Source organism: Aquarana catesbeiana, linkage group LG01, assembly GCF_042186555.1.
Source record: "Aquarana catesbeiana isolate 2022-GZ linkage group LG01, ASM4218655v1, whole genome shotgun sequence".
Lineage (NCBI taxonomy): Eukaryota > Metazoa > Chordata > Amphibia > Anura > Ranidae > Aquarana > Aquarana catesbeiana.
The window spans coordinates 554434296-554461278 of NC_133324.1; the positions used below are offsets into that span (position 1 = coordinate 554434296).

General features: G+C 45.9%; 1 protein-coding gene across 2 annotated transcripts in view; it reads right to left on the reverse strand.

Moving 5' to 3' along the window:
* FKBP8 (FKBP prolyl isomerase 8) overlaps nucleotides 1-26983 on the reverse strand; it is a 237154-nt gene that overhangs the window by 17813 nt on the left and 192358 nt on the right. For both annotated transcript variants that reach the window (XM_073595977.1, XM_073595969.1), the window contains exon 7: nucleotides 18789-18866. In XM_073595977.1, coding sequence (XP_073452078.1) covers nucleotides 18789-18866 — 78 coding nt within the window. The remainder of the gene's footprint in view (nucleotides 1-18788; nucleotides 18867-26983) is intronic.

Below are 26983 nucleotides of genomic sequence, written 5' to 3' on the forward strand. Positions count from 1 at the left end.
ATTTGGTGATTGCCCTGCAGAACTGCCAAGGCTCTATCTATTTTGGCAATTTTTTCTTCGGGAAGGAAAACTCTCCGTTGGGTTGAGTCCAGGATGTAACTTAGGAATGTAATCCTCTGGGATGGAACCAGGCTGGATTTTTACAAAATTAGGAGCCATCCCAGGTGTTCCAGTATACCCCTTGCTACCTGCAGATCCTGGACCAGCTGCTCTGGGGAGGAAACAAAAAGGAGCAGGTCGTCCAGGTATGCAATTACTGAAATTCCCCGAAGACCCATACAAGCCAGAACTTCCACCAAAACTTTGGTGAATATCCGGGGCGAAGAGGAGAGCCCAAAGGGGAGGGCTTGGAACTGAAGATGCATTACTTCCTCCCCGGACCTTACCGCCAGCCTGAGGAATTTCTGACTGTCCTCCGCGATCGGAATGTACAGATAGGCGTCCCTTAGATCTATGGACGCCATGTAGCAATTCGGAGGAAGTAGTGTTTTTACAGAAAAAATGGAATCCATCCAAAACTTCTTGTAGGAGATTGATAGGTTCAGGGGTTTCAAGTTCAGGATGAGCCTGAATTTCCCTGAAGGCTTCCGAACCACAAAAATGTGGGAGTAGCAACCACTGCCTATTTCTCCGGATGGAACACGTGATATCACATCCTGCCGTTCTAGATCCTCCAGTGAGGCTATTAATGCCGCTGCCTTCTCCGCACACTTTGGCAAGTCCGTAACCAGCAGCCTGTGTGGGGGGGGGGGGGGACTTGAGAATTCTAATCTGTACCCCTCCTTACGATCCCTAGAATAAACTGATTGGAGGTAACTGACTCCCACTGTGGGAGGAAGGCCCCCAGTCTTCCTCCCACTGAGGTTAACCTGTCATTGGGGCTTTCGGGGCTGTTCAGGAGGGCGAAAAATCGCTCCCCCGCGCCCTCTGCCCTTGATGGACCAGACTTTTTTCTGAGACTCTGCTCTTGGGAAATTAAACTTTCTTTGTGAGCGAGTCTTCTTTTTAGGCTGCTCTCCCAATTTTTTCTTCAAGGGGAAGGCCTTCTTTTTATCGGCCGTCCGATCAAGAACCGCCTCCAGATCCGGACCGAACAGCAAGTCCCCCGTGAAAGGGACTCCGCAAAGCTTGATTTTTGAAGCATTGTCCCCCTGCCAGATCTTTAACCAAAGAGCTCTCCTGGCTGAGTTGGCCAAGGCAGAAGATCTAGCAGACATGCGGACCGACTCTGCTGAGGCGTCAGCAATGTATGCGATCCCCTTCAAGAGCATTGGGAAGGAGGAGAGAATAGTCTCCTTAGCAGTCCCAGCTTCAATCTGAGCTTTTATATGTGTTAGCCAGAGCTCCATGTTACGTGCCACCACTGTGACGGCCATGGCAGGCTTAAGGTTGCCTAGAGAGGAATCCCAGGATTTTCTAAGTAGAGAATCCATCGGTTTGTCAATGGGGTCTGCTAGCACCCCCATATCTTCAAACGCCAAGTCTGTTTTTCTGGATACCTGAGAGAAGGCTGCATCCAGCCTAGGTGACTTGTTCCATACAGCAGCTTCATCCTCTGAAAAAGGGAATCTGCGCTTCAATGCTCTGGATCCCGCCATTCCTTTTTAATGGTGTCTACTAGGACCTCATGTACCGGAAAGACCTTTTTCTTCTGCTCTCCAAGACCCACGTACATTCGGTCATGGAGAGACAGAGATTTCTTCTCCTCTTGGATACCTAGGGTGGTGTGTATTGCTCCCAAAAGCTCTTCCACTTCCTCCAAGGAGAGTTTATATCGGGAGGTTCTGGAGGACTCGCCGTCCACCTTTTCTCCATCTGATTCGCTTGAGGAATGTGAGGATGCACTATCTGGTTCATTCTCCAAGGCCTCTCTGGAGCCCCCCGGTAACTCCTCACTGACTGAGGGACCTGAAGGGCCAGGTGCAACATCATGCTGTGCTGGCAGAGGACCGACTGGGGGCTGTATAGGCTGAGAATTTTCAAACAATGCTTTGAAAGATTGAAAAGTGCTGGAAAGCTCCTTAACAGAAGCTGCCAGGTCAGAGCTCTGTTCCATAGAGTGTTCCTTAACTAAGCCTTCAATGCATTTACTGCACAAAACCTTCCCCCAGGACTCCCCTAAAGTACTCCTACATGATGGGCACATGTAAGGGCTTGTTTTTTTCCGCAGATTTGTCCTGAAACGACAAAACAAGCCCCACCAGCATCAGCAACAGTCTTTTAAAAATAAAAATCATGTGACCAACACCAGGAGTGCACCGCCCAGGACCAACCACCACCAGGGTCCCAAACGTGCCTCTCCTCCCCTCTGACCACTAAGAGGGGGGTTCACCCATGGAGCTAAGCGGGAACATGGTACGGGAACACCACTCCAGGGTTCCACTTACCTTAGTGTGGCTGGTGCTGGCATCACCCGGCACAGAACGGGAACCATCAGTCTCCGACATCCCTCTGGCCAGGGGAGTGGTCCGCCTCAGGATGCTCCTCTGGCTGACACTACAGCCTTAATGGAGCCCGCACCAGCCGTCGCGCCGTTCGTTTATCCGTCCCGCAGGCTGTAACTGGAAGCCGCGGGTCAAACGGAAGTGTCCTCCCGCCGGAAATTACGTCGCCCGTCATCCGACTCAGCGCTGAGCTCCATGCTGACTCCCAGAGTGAGGGGGATCTGGACACCTCCGCATCGCCCTCCCCAGGCAGCGGAGAAACGAACTCCCAGGCCTCCACATTCCCCAAGGGAGGACAGGGAGCGCAATGCCACAGCAGGTAACCAGACTCCCCAACCGTGCTGCTGTGTATGAGAGACCTCTGTCTCTCCCTTCCAGGATCGTACGGGCCTCAGCCTCACCAGCTGACATAGCCCAGGTTCCTAGCGATGTTTCCCTTCTGGAGGAAACACCAAAACTGACGGGCTGAAGGGAAGGGGCGACTTAAAAGTCTGGTGGAGGCGGTGTTTCCTAAGAGGGGAGGAGCTGAGGTCTCTCAAGTGTGCTGTCCTGAAAGACGAAAGAGGGAAAAATCTGCAATAAGCCTATATTGATTGGTTTGCGCAAAAGTTATAGCGTCTACAAAATAGGGGATAGATTTATGGCATTTTTATGATTTTTTTTTTTTTAAACTAGTAATGGCGGTGATCAGTGATTTTTGTGCTATAAAAACAGCGATCAGTGCTATAAAAATACACTGATTACTGTATAAATGACACTGGCAGGGAAGGGGTTAACACTAGTGGTGATCAAGGGTTAAATGTGTTCCATGCAGGTGTTTTCTAACTGTATGGGGGACTATGTGACTGGGAAAACACACAGATCCATCTTCCTCCTTAGCAGAAAGACAGAATCTGTGTGATCTCCCTTGTCAGAACAGAGATCTGCCTTGTTTATACAAGCAGATTCCCGTTCTGTCACTGCGGGAAGAGATCGCGGGTGGCTGGTGGACAGAGTCCGTCGGACCCGCTGATTGGCTCCCCCGCTAGCCAATGGGAGCGCTCGCACCCACAAAAGTGAGTTCCAGAGCCAACATACAGCTACGGCAATGCCCAGAATCATGCCACCTTGCCGCAGTATAATGATGGCAGGTGGTCAGCAAGTGGTTATACAATGCCTACAGATAAAGGTAAAATAGTTAACAAATGACAGATAAAATTGACGAGGTATATTCTCAACCTAATTTAACAAAAATGCACCCTTACGTCTGACACCACTTCAAATCCATGAAAATCGGAATCAGGCCCACAAGAGCCTTCAGAAATAAGGTTGTAGTAGGCTTTAAAAAAGAGAGTTTTTTTTTTTTTGTTTTTTGTTTTTTTTAAGGCTCATACTTACCTAGGTGGATGCATCTGTCCCCCGGTTCCTCTAACACTGAGAACCGAGCAATTGCTGCAGTCTGCAGCTCTTTGCTCTGCCCCCTCCTTGCTCACTGGAGTCCTGGGCTGTGGAGGGGACGGGAGTGGCCGGCTCAGGCTCCCAGCATCTTGAGGAGAGGCTGAGCCAAGTGACTGTCCAAGCATGTGGTCTGATCCCGATTTTATTGTCGCGATCTTGCCCGAGCCTGGACTGGCTCTGTGACATCAGCCGACAGCGGTCTTTGCCTGCTGTCTGCTGAAAACGGGTCACAGGAACACAGGACAAACTACACTCCTGTGATCGACAGGCGAAGTACAGCCAAACGATGTTTGGCTATACTTCTCCTTTAAAGTAATTGTAAAGTCTCGTTTTTTTTCTATAAAAAACAAAACAAACATATCATATTTCTCTGTGCAGTGGTTTTGCACAGAGTAGCCCAGATCCTCCTCTTCACAGGTCCCTCGCTGGCTCTCCTGCCCCCCCCCCCTTTGCTGTCGAGTGCCCCCACAGCAAGCTGCTTTCTATGGGGGCACCTGAGCTGAGCCGCAGTTTCCTGGGTCCATTCAGACATGGAGCTGTGGTTCGGCCCGCCCACTCTCTCTCCTGATTGGCTGACTGACAGCAGTGGGAGCCAATGGCGCAGCTGCTGTGTCAGCATTGGGGGGCTGCTGCACACTAAAAGGTTTTTTATCTTAATGCATAGAATGCAATAAGATAAAAAACCTTCTGCCTTTAGAATCACTTTAAGCTCACCAAAGGTAAGGTCCACTGTAAGGAATCTACATGTGGCGTTGATTTTTAAAGACTACTTATTTATCCAGGACTGGAAAACCCAGCTAATTCAGCCCAAGAGATGACCATCTGGATGCTAAATGAAGAATCAAAGAACCCCAAAATTTCACTACAGGATCAGCAAGTAATTCTTATAACAGTTGGTGTCAAAGTGCATACAACTGCAATCAGAGATTTTTTTCAAATCTTCTGGAACAACCTGGTGTAGACTGTTGAATCAAGGACAGAGTTGTATCGCCACAGTAAAGGTAGCATGGCGCAAACTGAAGATAGCATTTCAGAAAAAGAACCTCACACTGTGAAGCATGATGGTGGAAATGTTATTGTTGGGAGTTGCTTAGGAGCTTCAGGGCCTGGGAAGCTTGCAGTTAATGAGTCAACTTTGAATTCTGCATCCTATCAAAGAGTATTTAATGAAAATGTAAGGCTATCACAGTTCAATAGTTGAAGTTGAACCAGAAGTTGATCCTTAACCACTTGCTGACCGCCTCCAGTATCTTTACTGTTACAGGGCGGCTCAGCTGTGTAGAATCGCACAAATATACCTAATGTGCATTTCCGGGTAGGGGGTGCACGTGCGCCCACCCCGGCAGTTCTGTCATTTGCTACAGCACAAGCTGTTCAGGGGGTCCCAGCAAATGACTTATGGCCAGAACCTGCTGATTGGCTGAGCAAATGATAGAAGGGAGCCCTGTGTTGATTAACACAGGGCTCTCTACAGACAGCAATGACATGCCTTTGTTTTGCAAAGCAGAGAGTAAAAACCAGCACAATGCTTAGTAAAACAGCACACAGTACACAACAGCACACTAAACATTGTTAGGCACAGTTAACCCCATTGATTGCTCCTAAATATTAACCCCTTCATAGCCAGTGTAATTAGTACAGTGCCAGTGTATATTATTAGTACTGATCACTGTATTAGGTATCACTGTCAGTAGCAGTATTTAAATAAATAAAATAATAAGGAATAAAAATTCTTAATATATATATATATATATATATATATATATATATATATATATATATATATATATATATACACACACATACATACACACACAGTTTGTAGACGCTATAACTTATAACCAATATAACGCTATAACCAATCAACATACACTTATTGGGATTTTTTTTTTTAACCAAAGACATAGCAGAATACATTTTACTTTTTCAAAAATTTTTATCGGATATGTTTTATATCAGAAAGGAATTATTTTTTTAAATTTTCGATCTATTAGTTTATACAATAAAAAAATTAAAGTTCCGCTTACCGGTAACGTATTTTCCAGTAGTCTTTCAGGACAGCCACAATGAGAGACCTTGGCTCCTACCCTTCCTTAGGAAACACTGCGCCAGCCAATAAATTTTCACTTCCCCCTGCCGGACTGTGACCAGCTGGGGAGACACAAGAACACATTAATACCATCACATATTACTTTTGTGCCTGCGTTCAGGTCTTCCTCAAGACCCCCTCATAAATTCGGGTGGGTAACTAGTGCTGTCCTGAAAGACTATTGGAAAAGACGTTACCCGCAAGCTTAACTTAAATTTTCCCTCCCCGTCTTTCAGGACAGCCACAACGAGAGGATAGACGAGCACTTGCCACTTAGGGTGGGACTACGGCTTGCAAAACCTTTCGCGCAAAAGGCTTGCTTATTCGCCGACACCAGGTCCACCCCTGTAATGTTTACAAAAGGTGGCGAAACTGGACCACATTGCTGCTTTGCAAATTTGCCCTGGCGTCGCTCCAGCCCTTTCCGCTTGAGGAGCCGCCATAGCCCTAGTAGAATGTGCTTTTTATACCAACTGGAACTTCTTTTCCTGCTAACACATAGGCCTGGCCAATGGTTACCTTAAGCCCCAGAACACAAAATAAACAAAAAGTCTGACTTCCTTACTGTGATGATATTTTGAAGCCACTTTAGTTGAAAATGCCGGATTGGTTTTGAAAACTTCCCGATCCGAAAAAAAAACAAACACAAAAAGGGGGTATGACTGATAAAGCCTCTATTTTGCTGACCCTCCTGGCAGTTGTCACTGCAACCAAAAATACTGTTTTAAAAGCAAGATCCTTTAGTGAACAATTTTCTAAAGGCTCAAATGGTGGTTTCGTTAGGGCCTGTAAGACCAAAGATAGGTCCCACTTGGGGAAGGGTGGGCCTTGAACTGGTCTCTGTCTTGCTAGAGCTCTGAAAAATCTGACCACCCATGGGTTGGTGGCCAGAGGTTTTTGTCAAATATGTGCCAAGTGCTAATACCTGGGTACTAATGTCTAACCCTTTCTGCCCCGCACTGCAAAAACTCCAAAACTGCTATGAGGCTCTGTACCTTGAAGGAGTTTCCTGCGCACCACTCGTTAAAGGTTAAAGCGAAGACCTTTTTGTAGATCCAGCGTGTCTCCTTTCTGCTATTAATGAGAGTGGATGTCAGCCTTTCTGAAAATAACTTGGTTTTTAATATTCTTTCCTCAGTGGCCAGGCCACCAAGTTCCATTGGTGTACTTGAAGAACGCGGACCGGGCCCTGTGAAAGGAGATCCTCCCAAAGTGGTAGGAACCAAGGAGGGTCTACTGCTAACTGTTTGAGGATTGAGAACCAGGCCCTTTTGGGCCAATGTGGTGCCACCAAGATCAGAGAGGTGTTCTCTTTCGGAAATTTTATCAGCACAGCCAGGAGCAAGACTGGGGGCGGGAAGACATAGCATGTTTTGAAACGCCAGCTCTGCGTTAGCGCATCTACCCCTAGTGCGTTTTCCAACCTGTTTAGTGAGTAGAAACAGAGTTTTTGCGTTGTCCTTTAATGCGAAGAGGTCCACCTCCGGGGGTCCCCATCTTTTGGATATAAGGCTGAAGACTTCCTGGTTGAGGACCCAATCGCCCTTCCTCAGCTGTATTCTGCTGAGAAAGTCGGCCACCACAATCTTTTCCCCTTTTAGAAAAACTGCCGACAGGGAGAGTGCGTTGGCCCAGCTCAGGACTTCTGTTGCTAGGGTCAACAGGATTCCGTTCCTCGTGCCATCTTGCTTGTTTACATTAGTGACGACTGAGGAGTTGTCTCAGAGCACTTGAATATGGTGGCCTTGGAGTTCCCTCCTGAAGGCCTTGAGTGCCAACCCGATGGCTTTCAGTTGCTTCCAATTGGACGACCTTTTGAGCTCCTCATCCCTCCAGGTGCCCTGTGCCAGTAGGGTTCCCAAGTGTGATCCCCCAGTAGGGCCTCAGCATTCGCTGCGCACCTGGGACGGTGTGCGACGGGGAATCTTCGTGGGGGTGGTCTTGTAAATTCTAGGCGGTACCCCCTCCTTACGATCCCCAGGATAAATGGACTGAGGGAAGCAGCCTCTCACTGTGGGAGGAAGGCCACCAGTCTTCCTCCCACCTGGTTTGGAGGGTCATTGGCTTTGTTGGGGCTGTTCAGGAGGATGAAAAATTGCGCGCCTCCCCTGCCCTTGCCCCTTTGGCCCCAAGTTTTCTTCTCCCCCTCCGACTTGGGGGGCCTCCCCCTTTGTTTCTGTCGACGAAACCCTTTCTTTGTTTGAACTGGGGGTTTACGTTTAACCAGGAAGGATTTCTTCTTGTCTGCTGTGCAGTCTAACACAGCTTCTAGACCGGGCCAAAAAGTAGATCTCCCGTCAGTGGGATGCCGCACAGTTAAACCTTAGAGGCACTATCGCCGGGCCACGTTTTTAGCCAGAGGGCTCTTCTGGCAGACTTGGCCAGAGCTGCGGTTCTGGCCGACATGTGGCATCCGCTATATATGCCACTCCTCGCAAAATGGTAATATCTGCAAGAGCTCCCATATCCTCAAAGGCCAGATCTGTATGTCTGGAGACGTGGGGGAAGGTAGCGTCCAGTTTGTTTGGGGTTCTTAATCTGGATGGACGATGGATCTACTGAAAAACGGGAACCTTCTTTACAAAGATCTGGAGAAAAAAAGGTTTCCGTTCAGGATGCTGTCACTCCTCCTTTACTGTTTCTACCAAGACATCAGACTGGGAAATCCTTATTTTTCTGTTCCCCCAAGCCCCTGTACATCTGATCATGGAATGTCAGGGGTTTCTTGTCCGCCTGAATTCCAAGGGTGGTGTAAAGGACCCAAGAGGTCCTCTAACTCTTCCAGGGACAGTTTATATCTTCAGGGTTTCCTGGACTCCCCGTCCCAGTCCTCTCCCTCTGATTCCTCCTGGGAACCAGAGGTGGCACTATCCAGCTCTTCCCTAGCCTCCTCTCTGGAGGCCCCAGTAGATCCATCTGCCGAGTCAGTGGCAGCTGGTTGTGTTTGTGGCGGGGGTTGTACTTTGTGATGCAGGTGAGGGATTAGTAGGAAGCTGAAAACCTTCAAAGATTTGAAAGACTGAAAGGTAGAAGAAAGTTCCTTCACTGAAGCCGCTAACCCTGCTTCCTGCTTTGATGCCCTTTCTCTGACTAAAGTATCTATACAGTCCCTGCATAATCCTAAAAGCATAGATGCATATAAATGGAAATAGTTAAAAAATTATAATGAAGCAAAATGGTACCACACTGGCAATAAGGTGGAAAGGGGTTAACAACATCTGGGTGGCTAGCTGGTAGTATATGGAGACTGAACCATGGATGACCTGAAAAGGATTTACAGCGAGAGTGACCGACAAAGGGCGTGATTAACAAATCACTGTCTTCACACTGGAAGTCAGGTGCCAATGGTCTCCCTGGTGGAGAACTACAGCCGTGGAAGGACCCTCTGTTAGTAGATATGGAGTGCTGGAGCTGGTTGCGGGTAACGGCCATGCCGAGCTGCAGGCGATAAAGTGTAGGCAGTGGGGTCAATGTCCACCACTGGGGATGGAGCCAGAAAAGCCGAGGGAACCAGTAGAAGCCACAGAAGCCGGGTGCACTGGATGACATCAGGGCCGTTGCCGGAAGTGATGAGGAGAGAAAGCCAGTGTGATGGGTGAACCGAAAGCTTCTAGGTTGCCTTGCAAAATACTTTTGTCTAAGTTTCCCCTAGGATGTCCCTACGAGAGGCGCACTTTCTCTTAGAGCTATGTGAGGATCTTGACTTTTCAGTAGCTTTCTGAAATACATGCAAGAAAAAAAATAAACAACATCATCTTTGCATATAGAACACAATCCTGAGGAGTGCACTAGACCCTTTTAAAAGTAAGGATCTGAACCATCCCCCCACCACTACCAGGAACCATTGCGGAGGAGGGAAATCCTAGATGCAGAGGACCCTTCCCCAGGGTGCTCTTACCTTAGGATGGCTGGAGCTAGCATCAGTGTGTGCTGTCTGGGTGTCCGCTTGAAGAGTCTCACGCTGCCTGTGCTGCGTTCCGGACTCCTTTCCAGGCTGCACCCGGCCCACTATCAGCCCCGTGACTCGGAACCGGAAGTCGCTGGTCAAAGGGAAGCATCTGCCCTCCCTCGGAAATAACGTCACCCGCCACACGGCCCACCTGGTTTCAAATGCGGCCTGCACCCGTGTACAGGGAGAGCGGAGCTGCCTCCCTGCTGCAACCCTGTGGATGCAATGGTGGGCCCCCGGATCCCGGATCTTCCTCCCGCACTCGGCAAAGATGGGGTGGCGAACTATGCGGCCGGTATGTACCTCACCGCATCCCTGGGAGAGCCCCTGCCTTCCTTATAGGGCTTCAAGGCTGACTGCCAGGCCCCAAAAAAATAAATAGTGTCTCCCCAACAGAGGAAGCACAAACTTAAGTCCGGCAGGGGGAAGTGAAAATTTATTGGCTGGAGTATTGTTTCCTAAGGAAGGGAAGGAGCCAAGGTCTCTCATTGTGGCTGTCCTGAAAGACGAGGAAGGAAAAAAAAAAAAAAAAAAAAGAAGCCCGGTGGTAATCAAATACCACCAAAAGAAAGCTCACCACAGAGCAGCCCTGATCCTTCTCTTCTAGGTTCCTCAGTTGGTGCTCCTGGCTTGTCCTCTTCTCGATCTGCAAGATGGCTTTCTTCCGTGATAGGCTGTACACTGACTGCTGAGAAATGGAGTTTTCTGCCTATCACAGACGAGGAGGAGGCTCGGCTTTTGAACAGTAATTGGCCGCCGAATAGTAATAGCACACGCTGGCGGCCGTCTGCCTGCATGAAACGCTGATCATGTAGGCAGATGGCGGTGACTCGAGTATAAGTCGAGGGGGGCACTTTTTAGTCCAAAAAAAAAGGCTGAAAATCTCGACTTATACTCAAGTATATACGGTATATAAGCATACATTTTATTCCTTTTCAAAAATTGTATCAGAAATTTCCTCATATGACTACAAGACAAAAAACAAAAACCAATAAACCTAGAAAAAGAAAAGGCTGTACTTTATGTCAAATTATATAGGTAATGCTATTAATAGTTACTTCCATCTAATTGATTGAACAACATCTACAACTAATCAAGTTACAAACAATGAGAAACCATACCATTGACAGATATCCTCCTTAGAAAAAAAAATTGCTTCCTTGTTGTCCATTAAATATTTAAAGCACAAGTCTCCCTGAATATTATACAACCGGTATCAGGAGATAAGAAAACGCTAATTTAACTGAAATATTTAGCTATGCAATTAGGTTAAAGTGGATGTAAACCTTATTCATGAAATTTGACCTAAGCAAATATATCTGCAGTGTTTTCTTATCTCTCTCCAAAGCCCTGAGTCCTGTGTCTTTCTGCGGCTCAGTTTTTCTGTTATCAGCATAACTTCTGCGACAACCAAAATAAAACCAGTCTGAAATTTTTGTCCGGGTGGGTGCTATAAATAGATTAGAGAAGAGAGGGTCTATTCACAGCACAGCTCTGCACATTCCTTCGTTCCTCTGCCTGTGGAGTGGGGTTGTGTGTCTTTCCTCCAATCAACTGTCACACAGTGTATGCCAAGAATCCACACCCAGTACTGAACAGGGAAAAAAAATCTCTAACACGATGTGCACTTTCTAAAGAATATAGCAAGCTGAAGACAGCAGATATACATGTAAAACTTATGTAGGGAGATTTGTTTAGTCTCTGGGGCTGTTCACTTCACTGGGTATATGTGAGAATTTACATCCACTTTAAAGTCTCATAGTGAAATACAGTATTTTTTATTGCTGGCCAATACTATTTTTAGACTATGGCTGTAGCATGGACAGTCTAAGGAAAGATTGTTTTTTTTGTTGTTGCTAGAGTTGATGGCACAATATTTACATATATGTGAGTCTTAAACTATACAATTGATTCATATACAGTATGTTACCCCTCCCACAAAGGAAGAATGGAGTGTTCTTCAATAGTTCATATGATAATCATTTATTCAATACATTCTTTGCAATTATTAAAGTTATTTTAATTTTATTGCAAAGAACAGCCTTTTCCATCACTGGGTTTATTTAACCACTTAAGGACCGAGCCTCTTTCTGAGATTTGTTGTTTACAAGTTAAAAAACTTTTTTTTTTTTTGTTAGAAAATTACTTAGAACCCCCAAACATTATACTTTTTTTTCTAACACCCTATAGAATAAAATGGCGGTCGTTGCAATACTTTGTCACACCGTATTTGCGCAGTGGTCTTACAAGCGCACTTTTTTTGGAAAAAATATACTTTTTTGGAAAAAATACACTTTTTTTAAAATTAAAAAATAAGACAACAGTAAAGTTAACCCAATTTTTTTTTATATTGTTAAAGATAGTGTTACGCCTACTAAATTGATACCCAATATTTCACGCTTCAAAATTGTGCCGCTCGTGGAATGGCGACAAACTTTTACTCTTAAAAATCTCCATAGGCGACGTTTGAAAAAATTCTACAGGTTGCATTTTTTAAGTTACAGAAGAGGTCCAGGGCTAGAATTATTGCTCTCGCTCTTCCAATAGCGGTGATACCTCACATGTGTGGTTTGAACACAGTTTTCATATGCGGGCGCTACTCACGTTTGCGCTCGCTTCTGCACGCGAGCTCGTCGGGACGGGGCGCATTTAAATTTTTATTCATTTATTTATTTTACCTTTTATTTTGACACTGTTTAAAAAAAAAAATGGCACTTTTATTCATATTTCAAGGAAACATCCCTTGTAATAGAAAAAGCATGACAGGACCTCTTAAATATGAGATCTGGGGTCAAAAAGACCTCAGATCTCATATTTACACTAAAATGCAAAAAAAAAAAAAAAAATGAAGAAGAAAACAAAAAATTCAAGTTAGACTTACCGGTAACTTGTTTTCCTTGAGTCTTTCAGGACAGCACTTGAGAGAGTGACTCCTCCCCTTGCCAACAGGAAACACCTCTTCCACCAAACTTTAAAGGGAGGCTCCTTTCCACACATTGTCAGTAGTAGTAGAGAACCTCCGGCCCCCAAACTGGAACACATAATCGAGATATGATTAGTCACAGTATATATATATATATATATATATATATATATATATATATATATATAAAAACAATAGGGCGGTATGCTGCTGTCCTGAAAGACTCAAGGAAAACAAGTTACCGGTAAGTCTAACTTGAATTTTCCCTTATCGTCTTTCAGGACAGCACTTGAGAGGATAATAGAGACTTACCCCCCTAGGGAGGGACCACAGCCTGCAGAACCTTTCTGCCAAAAGCCTGATCACCTGCTGATAGGAGATCCAGTCTGTAATGACGGACAAACTTTAAGTAGCTTGACCACGTAGCCGCCTTACAAATCTGATCTGGGGTGGCACCAGCTCTTTCTGCCCATGTAGTGGCCTGGGCTCTTGTTGAATGAGCCCTAATTCCCAGCGGGGAAGATAAACCCATTTGAGAATAGGCTACAGAAATAGCGGTCTTAAGCCATCTAGCCAATGATGCTTTTGATGCTTGTTGGCCTTTTTTGTTACCAGAAAAAAGAACAAATAATGAATCTGAAACTCTAAACCCACCTGTTACTTCCAAATAATTTAATAGGATATGTCTTACGTCTAAATTGTGAAACTGCCCTTCCTTTACACCCGAAGGGTTAGCACAAAAGGTTGGTAGAGTAATCTCCTGAGATCTGTTACTAAAGCTTGCCACTTTTGGCAAAAACCCTGGATCTACTTTAAGGACAACTCTATCAGAAAAAACTGACAAAAAAGGCTCTTTTACTGATAGGGCGTGCAGTTCACTAATCCTTCTTGCTGAAGTAATTGCGACCAGAAAAATAGTCTTCAAAGTTAAATTCTTTAGGGATATGGCCTGTAAAGGCTCAAATGGTTCTTTTGACAGAGCTTGCAGAACCACCGAGAGATCCCAATTTGGGAAATGCTTCACCGGTACCGGTCTAGACCTGGAAAGTGCTTTGAAAAATCTCATGATCAGAGTTTCTGAAGATAAGGATCTCTCCAGATAAACTCCCAAGGCGGCCACCTGCACCTTAAGAGTGCTGACCGCCAGATTCTTGTCTGCCCCGTTTTGCAAGAACTCCAGCACTGAAACTAGATCTTTAACCTCCCTATGTTCAGAATGACAGAAAGAAACATAGACTTTCCATACTTTGGCGTAAATATCCCTGGTTACCTTTTTCCTACTGGAAAGCAACATCGTAGTTAAATGCTCAGAAAAGCCTTTGCTTCTCATTAACTGCTCCTAAGATACCAGGCAGTGAGTTTTAACCTGCCTACATCTGGATGATGCACTGGCCCCTGAGTCAACAGATCCTGACTGAGCGGGAGATGCCAACATGGTTTGATTGCCAACTGAAGAATCGTGGAAAACCAAGCCCTCTTTGGCCAATATGGAGTAATCAAAATTATTGATACTCTCTCTTCCAGTATTTTCCTCAACACTAGAGGGATTAACCTGAATGGAGGAAAAGCATACCCCAGGTGAAAATCCCACGGATGTGCCAGAGCATCTATCCCCTGAGAGCAAATGTCTCTCTGAAGGGAGAAAAAATTCGGGAGCTGCGTGTTTTGTTTTGAAGCAAACAGATCTACCTGCGGAAGGCCCCAAACACTGGTGATTAATGCAAACACCGGTGATTAATGCAAACACCTTCCTGTTCAGACTCCACTCTGATTCCTGAACTTTCTGTCGGCTCAGATAATCCGCTACTTCGTTCAATGTGCCTTTTAGATGGACTGCGGATAGAGATAGTAAGTGGTTCTCCGCCCACTCCAGAATCTCTACTGACAGTAAGTGAAGAGCCCTGCTTCTTGTGCCTCCCTATTTGTTATGGTAGGCTATGGCCGTGGCATTGTCCGACAAAATCTGGACATGGCAACCTATGAGGTTTTGAGAGAAGAAAGCTGATGCTAGGGCAACTGCCTTCAGCTCTCTCCAATTTGAGGATTTTTGGGCCTCGAACTGGGACCATGTTGCCTGCGCTAGGGCCCGACCCATGTGGGCCCCCCATCCCTGCAAACTGGCGTCTGTTGTGACCACTTTCCCGGTCGGAAAAGACCAAAGAAGACCTCTTTGCAGTACCACCTGACTTTTCCACCACCAAAGTGAACTTTTGACTCTGGTGGGAATCTTTACTTTTGTATCCAAACTCTCCGTCCTGTGGTTCCATGTCCTTAGAAGGAACCTCTGGAGAGTCCTGAAATGCAGCCTTGCCCATTGGATGGCTGGCATCGAAGAGATTAATGTCCCCAGAGCCGACATAACCTTTCGGACTGAAATCAGTTGACTTTTTTGTAGTGCCGTTATTACCCTTTGGACCTTGATCTTTTTCTCTTCTGGGAGAAAAATCTTTTGCTCCACTGAATCTATCAAATAACCCAGAAACAGTACTTGCTGAGCTGGGATGAAATTAGATTTTTGAACATTTACTATCCACCCTAGTGACTCCAAATGACTGCGGGATTTGTTCAAATCCTCCTGCAACTTTTCCCTGGATGGGGCAAAAAAGAGGAGGTCGTCCAGATATGGAATTACCGCAATCCCCTGGAGTCGAAGAGGGGCGAGAGCTTCCGCCATTATCTCCGTAAAAATACGAGGAGCTGACGACAGGCCAAAGGGAAGGGCCCTGAACTGAAGATGTATAATCTCCTTGCCCATATTCACCGCAAACCTCAGGAACTTCTGGGACTGAGGTGCTACAGGAATATGAAGATAAGCATCCCTCAGATCGATTTATGCCATAAAACAATCTTTTGTCAGAATGTTTCTGACCGTGAAAATTGAGTCCATACAAAACTTTTTGTATAGGACTGACTTGTTCAGGGGTTTTAGGCTGAGGATAAGACGGAAGTTTCCGGATGGTTTTCTTATCAGAAAGATGTGTGAATAGAAATCCTGACCCTGTTCTTCTGGGGATACTGGTATCACTACCCTCTGGTGCCTCAGATCCCTTAAAAGGTTCTTCATGGCCCGAGCCTTTGTTAGATCCCTTGGTAGGTTTGTTACAAAGAATCTTTCTGGCGGGCGATCCGAAAGCTCTATCCTGTAACCTTGGGACAGCATGTCCAAAATATATAGACTTTCTGTCATGCTGGCCCAAAGGGGAAGGAAACCTTGAAGCCTTCCCCCCACTGGTACGCACAAGTCATTGCGTTTTACCGGGGGCTGCAGGAGGATGGAAAAGGACATTTCCTTTTCCCTTTCCCTTCTGCGATGCCCAATTTTTTCTTTTCCCCTGGGGTTTGGTTTGTTCTTGAGCCCTTTGGGAACGAAAAAACGTTTAACTGGCTGTTTTTTCTTTTTGATGGGAAAAGACTTCTTTTTATCAGCTGTTCTATCTAGAACCGCATCTAAGTCAGGCCCAAAAAGCAAGTCACCCAGGAACGGTATCCCACACAGCTTGTTTTTGGATGCCACGTCCCCCGGCCAAGTTTTCAACCACAAAGCCCTTCTGGCTGAGTTGGCTAGGGCAGCAGATCTAGCTGTCATTTTAATTGATTCCGCTGATGCATCAGATATAAATGCGACAGCGGCCGACAGAGTTGAGAATGAATCCAAAATCTCTTGTTTTGGTGAGTCTGCTGAGATATGGGCCTTAAGTTGCTCTAACCAGAACTCCATATTTCTGGATACCACTGTAGTTGCCATAGCAGGTTTAAGATTTCCCATGATAGATTGCCAAGTCCTTTTTAGAACCTGGTCCATCCTTTTATCCATGGGATCTCTCAACACCCCCATGTCCTCGAATGCCAAATCTGTAGACCTCGAGACCTGGGAAAACGCGGCATCTAGTTTGGGGTTTTTGTTCCAAACCGCCGCTGGATCTTCATCAAAAGGAAAACGCCTTTTTAAGGCTTTGGGAAAGAAAGGCTTTCTCTCTGGCTCTGCCCACTCTTTCTTAATAGCTTCAGAAATAACAGAGTGCACTGGGAAATTGCGATTTTTGTGCTCACTAAGGCCTGCATACATTTTATCATGCAGAGACAACTCCTTTCTTTCCTCCTCCAGACCCAGTGTGGTATAGATTGCTTTTAACAGGCCATCAGGCCATCTACCTGTTCTAAAGACAATTTAAATCTTGAAGGTAAATTTTCTCCTTCCTCACCCTCATCAGAATCCTCAGATTGAGAGGGGGAATGTCCCTCTGGGGTAGGAGATGTCTCAGTCTCCACCGCTGGGACTATAAGTGAGCCTTGGGAGGACTGTGAGGTAGTAGGCTGACTCAGGGATGGGTTTGCTAGGGAAGAGCGAAATGATTGAATAGTCGCATCAAGTTCTTTTTTTAACAGATGCAATCAAGTCGCTGCAAGCGAAAGAAGCTTCTTCTTTAACTAGCAAATCAATACAAGCTTGACATAACGTCTTCTTCCATCCTTCAGGTAGCTTGGATTTACATGAAGGACATTTTCTTTTTGGCACTGGATCAGAGCTCTTGGTCTGCCATGAGACAAAAGAAGAAACCATCCCAGTGAGACAACCTGTCCTATACCCAAGGATGCTCACCACAGGTGCACAGTAAGAACTAAACTGCCTTATGTGCCCAGACAGGCCCCTGCCACCGGGGGGGGGAGAGATAGAGAGAGAGAGAGACCCCACAGTACAAGGAGGACAGTATACAACTGCCCCTTACCTGGGCATTGCTGGTGCCTGTCCCACTTGCTGCCTCCATCGATTCCATCGAGGAGCGCTTGCTGTGTTTGTGTGGCTAAACGCCGGTTCCGGACTCCAATAGCGCCAGTGCGCCGGACCGGAACCGCTAAATAAGCACCAGCCCCATTCCTCCCCTTTCCCTCTGCGATTTCCGGCGGAAATGATGCCGCACGCCTGTTCCGTGGGCGCCGCCCCCTCCGGATGCCTCACTTCCGGCGGATGGAGCCCCGCTGCCATCCCCAAGATGGCGGCGGTGTAATAGGCAACAGGCGGTGGACCTGAGAAAAAAAAAAAAACACAATAAAACGGCCACCGCCTGTCTTGCCGCCGCCTAGGAGCGATGCCCACGACAGTCAGACTCACCCTGAGCCCATATGAAGAGGGAGAGGGAGCCCAGCCAGCAGCACTTCACCTCAGCTGTGGAATGGGAGGAACAGCTCTCATAAGGTAAAAAGTGTTTGATGAAAATTCCAGGAAACCTGAGCTCCCAGGACAGCACCTGAGAGCCCTGACTTCCCCACGAAGTGTTCCCTCCGGAGGAAACACAAAAACTGACAATGTGTGGAAAGGAGCCTCCTTTTAAAGTTTGGTGGAAGAGGTGTTTCCTGTTGGCAAGAGGAGGAGTCACTCTCTCAAGTGCTGTCCTGAAAGACGATAAGGGAAAATTGTCATTTTAAAAAAATCATTAATAAATATGGTCCATTAAGAGCTGTGGGGCTGTGGGCGGAAGTGACGTTTTGACATCGCTTCCGCCCAGCAATTGTATGGAGATGGGTGGGGGCCATCTTCCCCTCACTCATCTCCATACCTAACAGGAAGCAAGACGCGATCGTCTCCGCCGCTGCCGACAGCTCTGGTAAGCAGCAGAAGGCACCGGAGCGTGGCAGGAGGGGGGGGTGCCCTCGCCTGCTGCAGATAAAAGTGATCTTGCAGCGAATCCGCCGCAGAGAGCAGTTATCTTGTAGCGGACCGCCCGCTGAAGAAGAGGTTATCGGGGTTATGGCAGCTAGATGCTGCCATAACAACGATATCCTCCTTCAAACAGCCGAAGTAAAACTGTGGCGGGCGGTCCGTAATTGATTAAAAAGTTTAATATAAAATGTTGAGTTTGTTTTGTTCTCATCACTATTTTGGACATTGTTCATGATAGACACAGTAACATTATAAACAAAAAAAGAAATACTTCAAAAGATTTACACCTTGTTTGAAGGTTCCAGTTTCAGTGCTTTCCTTAAGATGGCTATAGCCTCACTGTACTCTCCTGTCTGGGCCAATACCTGTAGAGAAACAAGAAAATTGATAGTCAATCTGATGTAGATACCTTATTCACCATAAAAAAAAATGCACATGGTAAGAAGTGCTCATCAGTCATGTCTACCAGCCAAAGCACTCAAAATCCAACTATGCAGTCATCAAAACCCATTCTGCAGTCATGATCTGAACAAAAAAAAAATACAGTGGCTGTAGTAGAATATTAGCCAAGAGTGAGGTTTACCACACTCAAAAAAAATTGCCAAAAATTCTAGTCACCTAAAACAGGTTCCATAAACGCAAGCACATATTTTTCCAGTGCTAGCCCTCAGACACACGTGCAGCCTTACTACAAGGAGCTCTGATTTGGTCTCTATCTGCTTAAATAGGAAAAGCCTTTAACCACATCAGCTCCAGAAGGTTTTACCCCCTTCCTGACCAGGCCAGGGAGCTTTCTTTGGGTGGTATTTGATCACCTCTGCGGTTTTTATTTTTTGCGCAACAAAAAAGACCGTCAATTTTGAAAAGAAAAACAAAAAAAAAACAAAAAAGCTATTTTTTTAAATTTTCTGCTATAAAACATATCAAATAAGAAAAAATGTAAAAAACAAAAAATGTCTTCAAATATTTAGACCACCATGTATTCTGCTACATATTTTTGGTAAAATAAATACCAATAAGCGTATATTGAATGGCTTGCACAAAAGTTATAGTGTCTACAAACTAAGGGAAAGATTTATGGACTTTCTATTTTTTTATATTTTTTTTTACTAGTAATGGCTGCGATCAGCAATTTTTAGTGGGACTGCAACAGTGCAGCGGACAAATCTGACACCAAGGGACACTTTTTGGGGACCAGTGACACCAATACAGTGATCAGTGCTAAAAGAAAAAAAAAATGCATTGTCACTGTATAAATGACACTGGCAGGGAAGGGGTTAACATCAAGGGCAATCAAAGGGTTAAATGTGTTCCCTATGTGTGCTTTCAAACTGTAGGGGGAGTGCTTTGACTAAAGGAAAACATAGATCAGTGTTTCTGCTTAGCAGAAACACGAGATCTCCATTTTCCTCTTTGGCAGAATGGCGGTCTGCCTTGCTTACGTAGGTAGATCGCAGTTCTGCCTCTCTACGAACGATTGCCGGGTTCCTGGCAGACATCGCGTCCCTCGGACCCGCTGATTCACAGCAGGAGTGGGGCTCCGGCGGCGTGCGCGCCTCAGAGCTGAAGATGATGATCACTTACAGGTACATGATTTTGCCCTTAAAGGCCGCCCTGCCGCAGTACATGTACATTGGGCGGTCCTTAAGTGCTTAAAGATGATCTATGGTCACAGCATACACTTTCATTTTATTGTAATAGCAATCCAAAACACCAGTTATTTTTGACAATCCAATATAAGCGTACTTAAAGTGACTTTAGTTTTTTTACCTTCATGCATTCTATTCTAAACCTTCTGTGTGCTGCTCCCCCCCACAATACACACCTGAGCCTCCTCTCGGTCCAGCGATGTGCACAAGAGCCTCTGCTGTCCCAGGACTCCCACTCCCCATTGACTGAGATAGCAGCGGAAACCATTGGCTCCCACTGCTGTCAATTGCAGCCAGTGAGGCAATGAGAAGAGAGCGGGGCCGGGACAAGGCTTTGTGTGTCTTATAGACGCATACAGCAGGGCTCAGGAGCGAGCATGCACCGGTGACCACATAGCAAGCAGATTGCTATTTGGGGCACTGGTCAAGAGGGGAGAAGCCAGGAGTGCCAATGGGCACCCGAGAATTAGAGGATCAGGGCGGCTCTGTGAAAAATCACAACGCAAAGCAGGTAAGTATGACGTTTGTTTTTTTCTTATTTATGTTGAGAGTACTGTGTCTGCTCATCTGTTTCCTCAACTTCCTGGATGCCCTGCATGCTTTGCAGCTTCTCCCCTGCCAGTGTTCTGTCGAAATAGCCAACTCGTCTAAATCTCCAATTACGTCACTTCCGGTGAGACTCTCCAGCAGCAGATTGGCTCTACTGCCTATGCACGCGTGCAACCGACAGAATTCGAGTTTTCAAAAAAGGTTAGTGACACATCTTTCGCATGCGCACAGCGGCGATTGAAAGATCCAACGGGGTTTCTGTTATTCTGTCAGACACGCGCGTGTATGGGCAGTATAGCCAACTTGTCGAAATCTGCTGCTGGAGAGTCACCACAAGTGACTCAATTTGAGATTGACGAGTTGGCCATTTTGACAGAACACTGTCCCTTTTGATTTCTAAGTATTACATATCCCATGGTACCTTGATGTACATGCAGAAATTCCTGTTATGGACTGTCTAATATCACTCCTCCTCTCAGCACTTCTGTAGTTCAGAAGGCAGGCTATGTGAAATGTGTGACACAGCAGTGCCTACTTGCATGGCGTGGTAAATGCAGGTCACAGAATTCAAGGAAGTAAATGTGTGGGGATTGTCACAAAGTTTGCAAACTTCATGAGCATTTCAATTAAGAGGAGCAGGCTAGAAATCATTGAAATACAATATTAAAACAAAAATATGATTTTAAACTTTGGCCAGTGATATACCTTTTACCGATTTGAACTTTAAATAAAACTATAATACAGTGCGAGACAGTTTGTAGAAACATCTCAAGACTGACAGATCCTAACATATAAATACTGTACTAGAGAGACATCTGGTGGTAGATTAAAAGTACGGCTCTGCAAAATGAAAAAAGGCTGTTTAAAAGGAAAAGGTCTATTTACACCACTGCAGAACCTCACATTTGTTTAATCTGCTGATCTAGAAACATTAGATGAAGGATCAGCCACAGACACTTCACTTTGAGACAATTTACACATGAGAACTATTTTCAGGTATAATCTTAAGTGGTTGATTTTATATTTTTTTTGTAAAATCAGCACTGTAAATTTGTGATGTTCCAGACAGCTATCCAGCCAGCTTATACATGTACATGACAGCCCACTGGTCTGACCTACAAGTGTGTAGAACTTATTCAACTCAGCACCGCAAAGTGAGCACTAAAGAAAGATTATTCCCAACGAGATTGAGAGTATACAACCTGGTAAGGTCCACATGCATTTAAGAAAAGTCCAGTACAAAAGTACTAAAAAAAAAAAAAAAAAAAAAAAAAAAAAGAGAACTAAGTGTCCAGTACATCATATCTTGGAATACAGTAAAGGGCACAGGCTTGACTTTCATAGACCCTGGGTTATAGCCTGGTACCTTCAGGTGATTGGACACCCGCAAAGACTTCCTCTGGGCATCCCCATATCACCCTACCCCACTCTGCGAGTCCTCAGTTTTGTAGCTAGCAATGCTGGGTAACACAGAAAACAGAGACAAGGGTAGCCCGTGTACTGTACTCAAAGATATAGAATTTACGAGGCAAGTCAATAATTTGTATAGGACAGAGGCTTGATATTCACAGACTCTGGGACATCCTCCTCAAGCAATGAATAAGAAGGTGGGCAACAACAAGGCAACAGAACTGTGCCACCGAGGATACGAAAAATAGGACAAATATAGAGACCATCTACCTGATAGCAGCTGTAGCTTTGAGGTAGACTGATAGCTGTGACCATATCCAGACAGCAAAGTGCAATCTCCTTTGGGTGCTTTGCAGCAGGGCAGAAAGGACAGACTAGGTCTTCATTGAGGTCGAAGACTGACACCACCTTCGGAAGAAAGGAGGGTCTTGGGCTCAAGACACCTTTGTCCTTCTGAAGAATGAGGAATGGTCTCTTACAATAAACGGCTGCTAACTCAGAGGAATGTATGAGACATAATAGCCACCAAAAAGGCCATCTTACAGGAGAGATCCTCCGAAGAGAGTACCCCGATGGGTTAAAAAAAATTGTATCTGCAAGGCAGAGAGAAGCAAACTGAGGTTTTAAAGAAGCACAGAGTGGACCTGGCTGGAACAGTTACCTTAAGAGTACTTAAAGCCAAGTTCTGGTCAAGTCCCAAAAGGGATAAGGAAATGACTCCAGAATTGAATTGTCAATGCTCACACCAGGCAGAGACTGAAGTGTGTGTTCACACTAGGCAAAGAAGGATTTCCAGGTATGAAAATCTTTCTGCAAGTATCTTTTCTTGCAATGTGGATGTCACACGGTAAGGGGTCAGACTCAGAGATCAGTAGCTATAGCAGTAGTGAGGCTTCCACCGATCAGCAGAAAAGGTAAAGCAGCAAGTCACCCTGGTGAGTGACGCATGCTTACCTGATGTGCGGGGTCTAAGCACTAACTGGTAGTCTCCAGAGCACCCGATGGTGGAGATGGGATTTGCTGTAAGTACTCAGGATCACCCTACCAGAAAGGTTAGCAGGCCAGGGTCTAGAAGCAGATATAGCAGGCTGGGATCAAGCAGAAACAGTCAGTAAATAAGCAAAAGGTCAGAAACAAGTGTTTGCAGGTTGGGAGTGCAGAGACATGGCTTGAATCAACAAGCTCATGGGAGTATCAAAGTGTTCAAAGTTCACCAGAAACAAAAGACAAGGCAAAAAGTCCAAAGGAACAGACCATGAGCTGTCCAGCATCTCAGGTGGCTCAGCAAGAAGAGCCACTACCGGACATAGAGATTGTGGGCTCAGATCCAGGTCCAGACAGTGGGAATGACAGACTCAGAGAACTCTCTGCAAATAAAGACCTGGGCTTCAATATTTAAGTTGTTAAAGCCAGTGATTGCAAAGAAGGATGGAACAAGGGTCCCTGAGAGCAGGTCTGACCCCTTAGAAAGCAACCAAGGGGAAGCAGACAGGGGTCATCTCCTAGAAGTCTGAGTATGTCTGTGTACCTGGTTCTTCTGGCCCAGTTTGATGCAATGAAAATTACTGGTTTATTTTCTTGTGCTATCTTGCATAGTGGTCCATGCAGAATTTGAACTGGAAGGAATGCATACATTAGCCTGAGTGCAAAGAATTATCAGATCATTCAATGCCAATGCTAGAGGATCCTTGGTCCTGGTCATAAACAGTGTAAACTTGTTGCTGAACCTGAAGACTAAGGTGTCCATGTCCGGAGTTCAATCTCTGACATATCAAATTGAAGATGTCAGGGTGAAGGGCCTATTCCCATTGGTCTAGGTCATAACAACTGAGGCAATCTGCCTTCCAATTGTCTGCTCCTGGGATATGAACAGCAGAGATTGCTGGACATTGTTTTTCCGTCCATGAGATGATGGTTTCCTTCAAGGCAGCAAGACGCCTGGTACACAACCACCCCCATAATTGATGTAGGCCACAGCCATGGCGTTGTCTGATTGCACCCTGACATTCTCTCTGAAAGAGGGTCTAGTGGTGCAGAGCCATTTTTATTGCTCTGAGCCCCAACATGTTGATGGGGAGCTTGGCTCCCTTGGATGTCCATGTTCCTTGAACTGTGAGAGATTGGAAGAGAGGTAATGGACTCCCCTTGAGAGTTTCATATAAAACTTTGGAACCTGAAGGTTTTTGTTATAAATTTTAGGTCCAGGATAAGATGAATGCCCCAGTTGGGATTTGGTACTGTGGAAGGTTAGAAAATAATCATTTGAATCTGTCCTCCAGAGGTAGTGGAATGACCACACCCTGATAAAAGATGGTTTAGGGCAGCCCTCAAAACTTCCACTCACCTGCTCGCATTTTGTGAGTGGAAATTAGCTTAAAGGTGAGTGTGGAGCAGGGGGAGACTGGGCTGACAGTTTCCTGGCTGATCACTTCTGGCAGAAGTGGTGCACCCTTTTTTTACAGGGCATAAGAGCGGCCCAGGGGCAATTGCCTGCCTGCACCCTGGGCTGCTGTGATGCCCTGAAGAAAAGGCTGCACTGTTTCTGCCACAAGCAATCAGCCAGGAAACGGTCAGGAGGAGAGTCAGCCGGATCACACAAAGCTGGAATCTCCCACTGTTACACAGATTGGATATGAAATGCCGGTCGCTGTCAAAGTCCCAACTCGTGGACCAGCTCCTATGATAGACAGCACACTGGTCCAATGGCAATCCAGGAGGACTTTGACAGTGGCCGGCGTTACATCTCCAAGATGTGTTACAGTGGGAGATGCCCGCTCTGTGTGATCCGGCCAACAATCCTCCCGATTACTTTCTGTGATCCATGCTGCACTTATGGCCACTAATGAGGCTGCACTGATGAGGCGGCAATGATATGCTGCACTTATGGGCACTAATAGGTGGCAATAATGGGCACTGATAAGGCAGCACTGATAGCCACTGATATCCTTTATTTTAATATTGTTAAAATCGTTATTTAATTTTTGTAACTTAATTCAGCATAAAATATCAGTGTCATTTCATAAGATAATTTATGAGGGCGTGCTTAGGGACAGAATTAGGGGTGGGGCAGGGTAGGGGTTGGGTGGGGCAAATGGTGGCGAGCAACTCTTAAGGCCTGGCTAGTAGCTCAGAACTTTGAGCCCCGGTTCAGGGAATTCTGCAAATCTGACTGTCCTTTTGGCTGCTTTGAGCGAAAAAAAGCTTTGAAGGTGTAGAGTTTAAATAGGAAAAGCCTTTAATCACTTCAGCCCCGGAAGGTTTTACCCCCTTCCTTGACCAGGCCATTTTGTGCGCTACGGCACTGCGTTGCTTTAACTGACAATTGCGCGGACATGCGGCGCTGTACCAAAATAGAAATTGATGTCCTTTTTTTCCCACAAATAGCTTTCTTCAGGTGGTATTTGATCAACTCTGCGGTTTTTATTTTTTGGCTATAAAAACAAAACAAAAAAGACTGACCTTTTTGAAAAAAAATATATGAAAGGCTGACCGCAGGTTAGCCTGATTTTGTAGGAGTCGGGATGTATTTTAAGTTCGGTTTAAGTTCGGCAAGATGGACGTGTGGCGGCAATGGTGGTCATACTTTCCATTTCTCATGGGCGGACTCAGGTATCGATATGGGGGGGGGGGGGGCGTCGGCAGAGAAGGGGCCAACCGGTTCAGGTGTTCTGGTGCTGCAGGGGTAGGTTTTTTGTTACGGACGGAGGTAAAGGGGAGATGCTTTCTCCCATCTGATAGTCCAATGGGTGCTTGCTGGGGGTTCTTCCATGGTGTGGATGTTGTTGGCAAGGGGGAATGGGTCACTTAAGTAGCTAGGGCCCGGCGGCGTGTACTTGTTGCGGGGATCCCAGTGTCTTCACTCATCTTGGTTCAGAGAGGGAGGATGTAACCAGCTCACGTTTTCCCCACTGTGGCTCTTAGTAGCCGGGGGGCTTGATTGAGTGGTTGTGGGGGGTCCCCCGGTCGGGGGGGTGTACAGGTGGGGGAGGGGCAGTTTGAGGTCCACCTGTATTCTTGGTGTGACTTAGGAGGCGGGGGGGGGGGGGGCAGAGCAAGGTCCGCTCCGCATGGCGTCAGGGGGGAGGGGTGGGATTTGTTGCTGCTAGGATGCTCAGCTGCCAGGTTTTGTCATTATGACATTAAAAGCATGGAAGGCATGCAATTTACATTTCTCATGCAATTTATGTTTCTCATGCAATTTACTCACATTTTCTCATATATCTCACGCTGCTCATACAATTTACGTGCTAGTGCAACCTACGTTTCTTATGCAGCCTAGTTTCTCATGCTGCTCACACTACTCATGGTTCTCGTTCAGTATGTTCCTTCACGCAGCTTACATTCCTGTCACAGCAGGTTATGTTCCTCATCTAGTTGCGTGTTTTTCACTCAGTTCGTGGTTATTTTCTTCATTTGGCTGGGTACCATTCATATGTTTTTGTCATTTTGAGTTACATCTTCAAGGTTAGATCATGGCATTCTCCACTGCAGTTACCGGTCTCGTTTTCAGGATTGAGTTGGCTGTTTTTAATTGGCTTGTGCAGTGGCAAGTCTCCTCATCCGTGTTACATACGTTACATCTCGGTTTCTGTTTCATAGGTTATCATTTGCCTGACACGTTTTCAGATTCATAGGCCTTAGTTTATGTTTTTAATTTGCCTCAGGTAACTTGGCATTGCTAGTTTCCTGAGACTGGTACGTTTTCAGTCCGGCACAACGTACATTTCTTTATTGTCATCTCGTTCATGAGTCAGGTTCATCCACACGTTAGTTCTCTCGGCAACACTCCACTGCAGGGTTACCTATCACGTTATGGGTGCCAAAGGATTGAGATAATCGTTTCTAATTGGCTTGTACAGTGGCAAGTCTCCTCA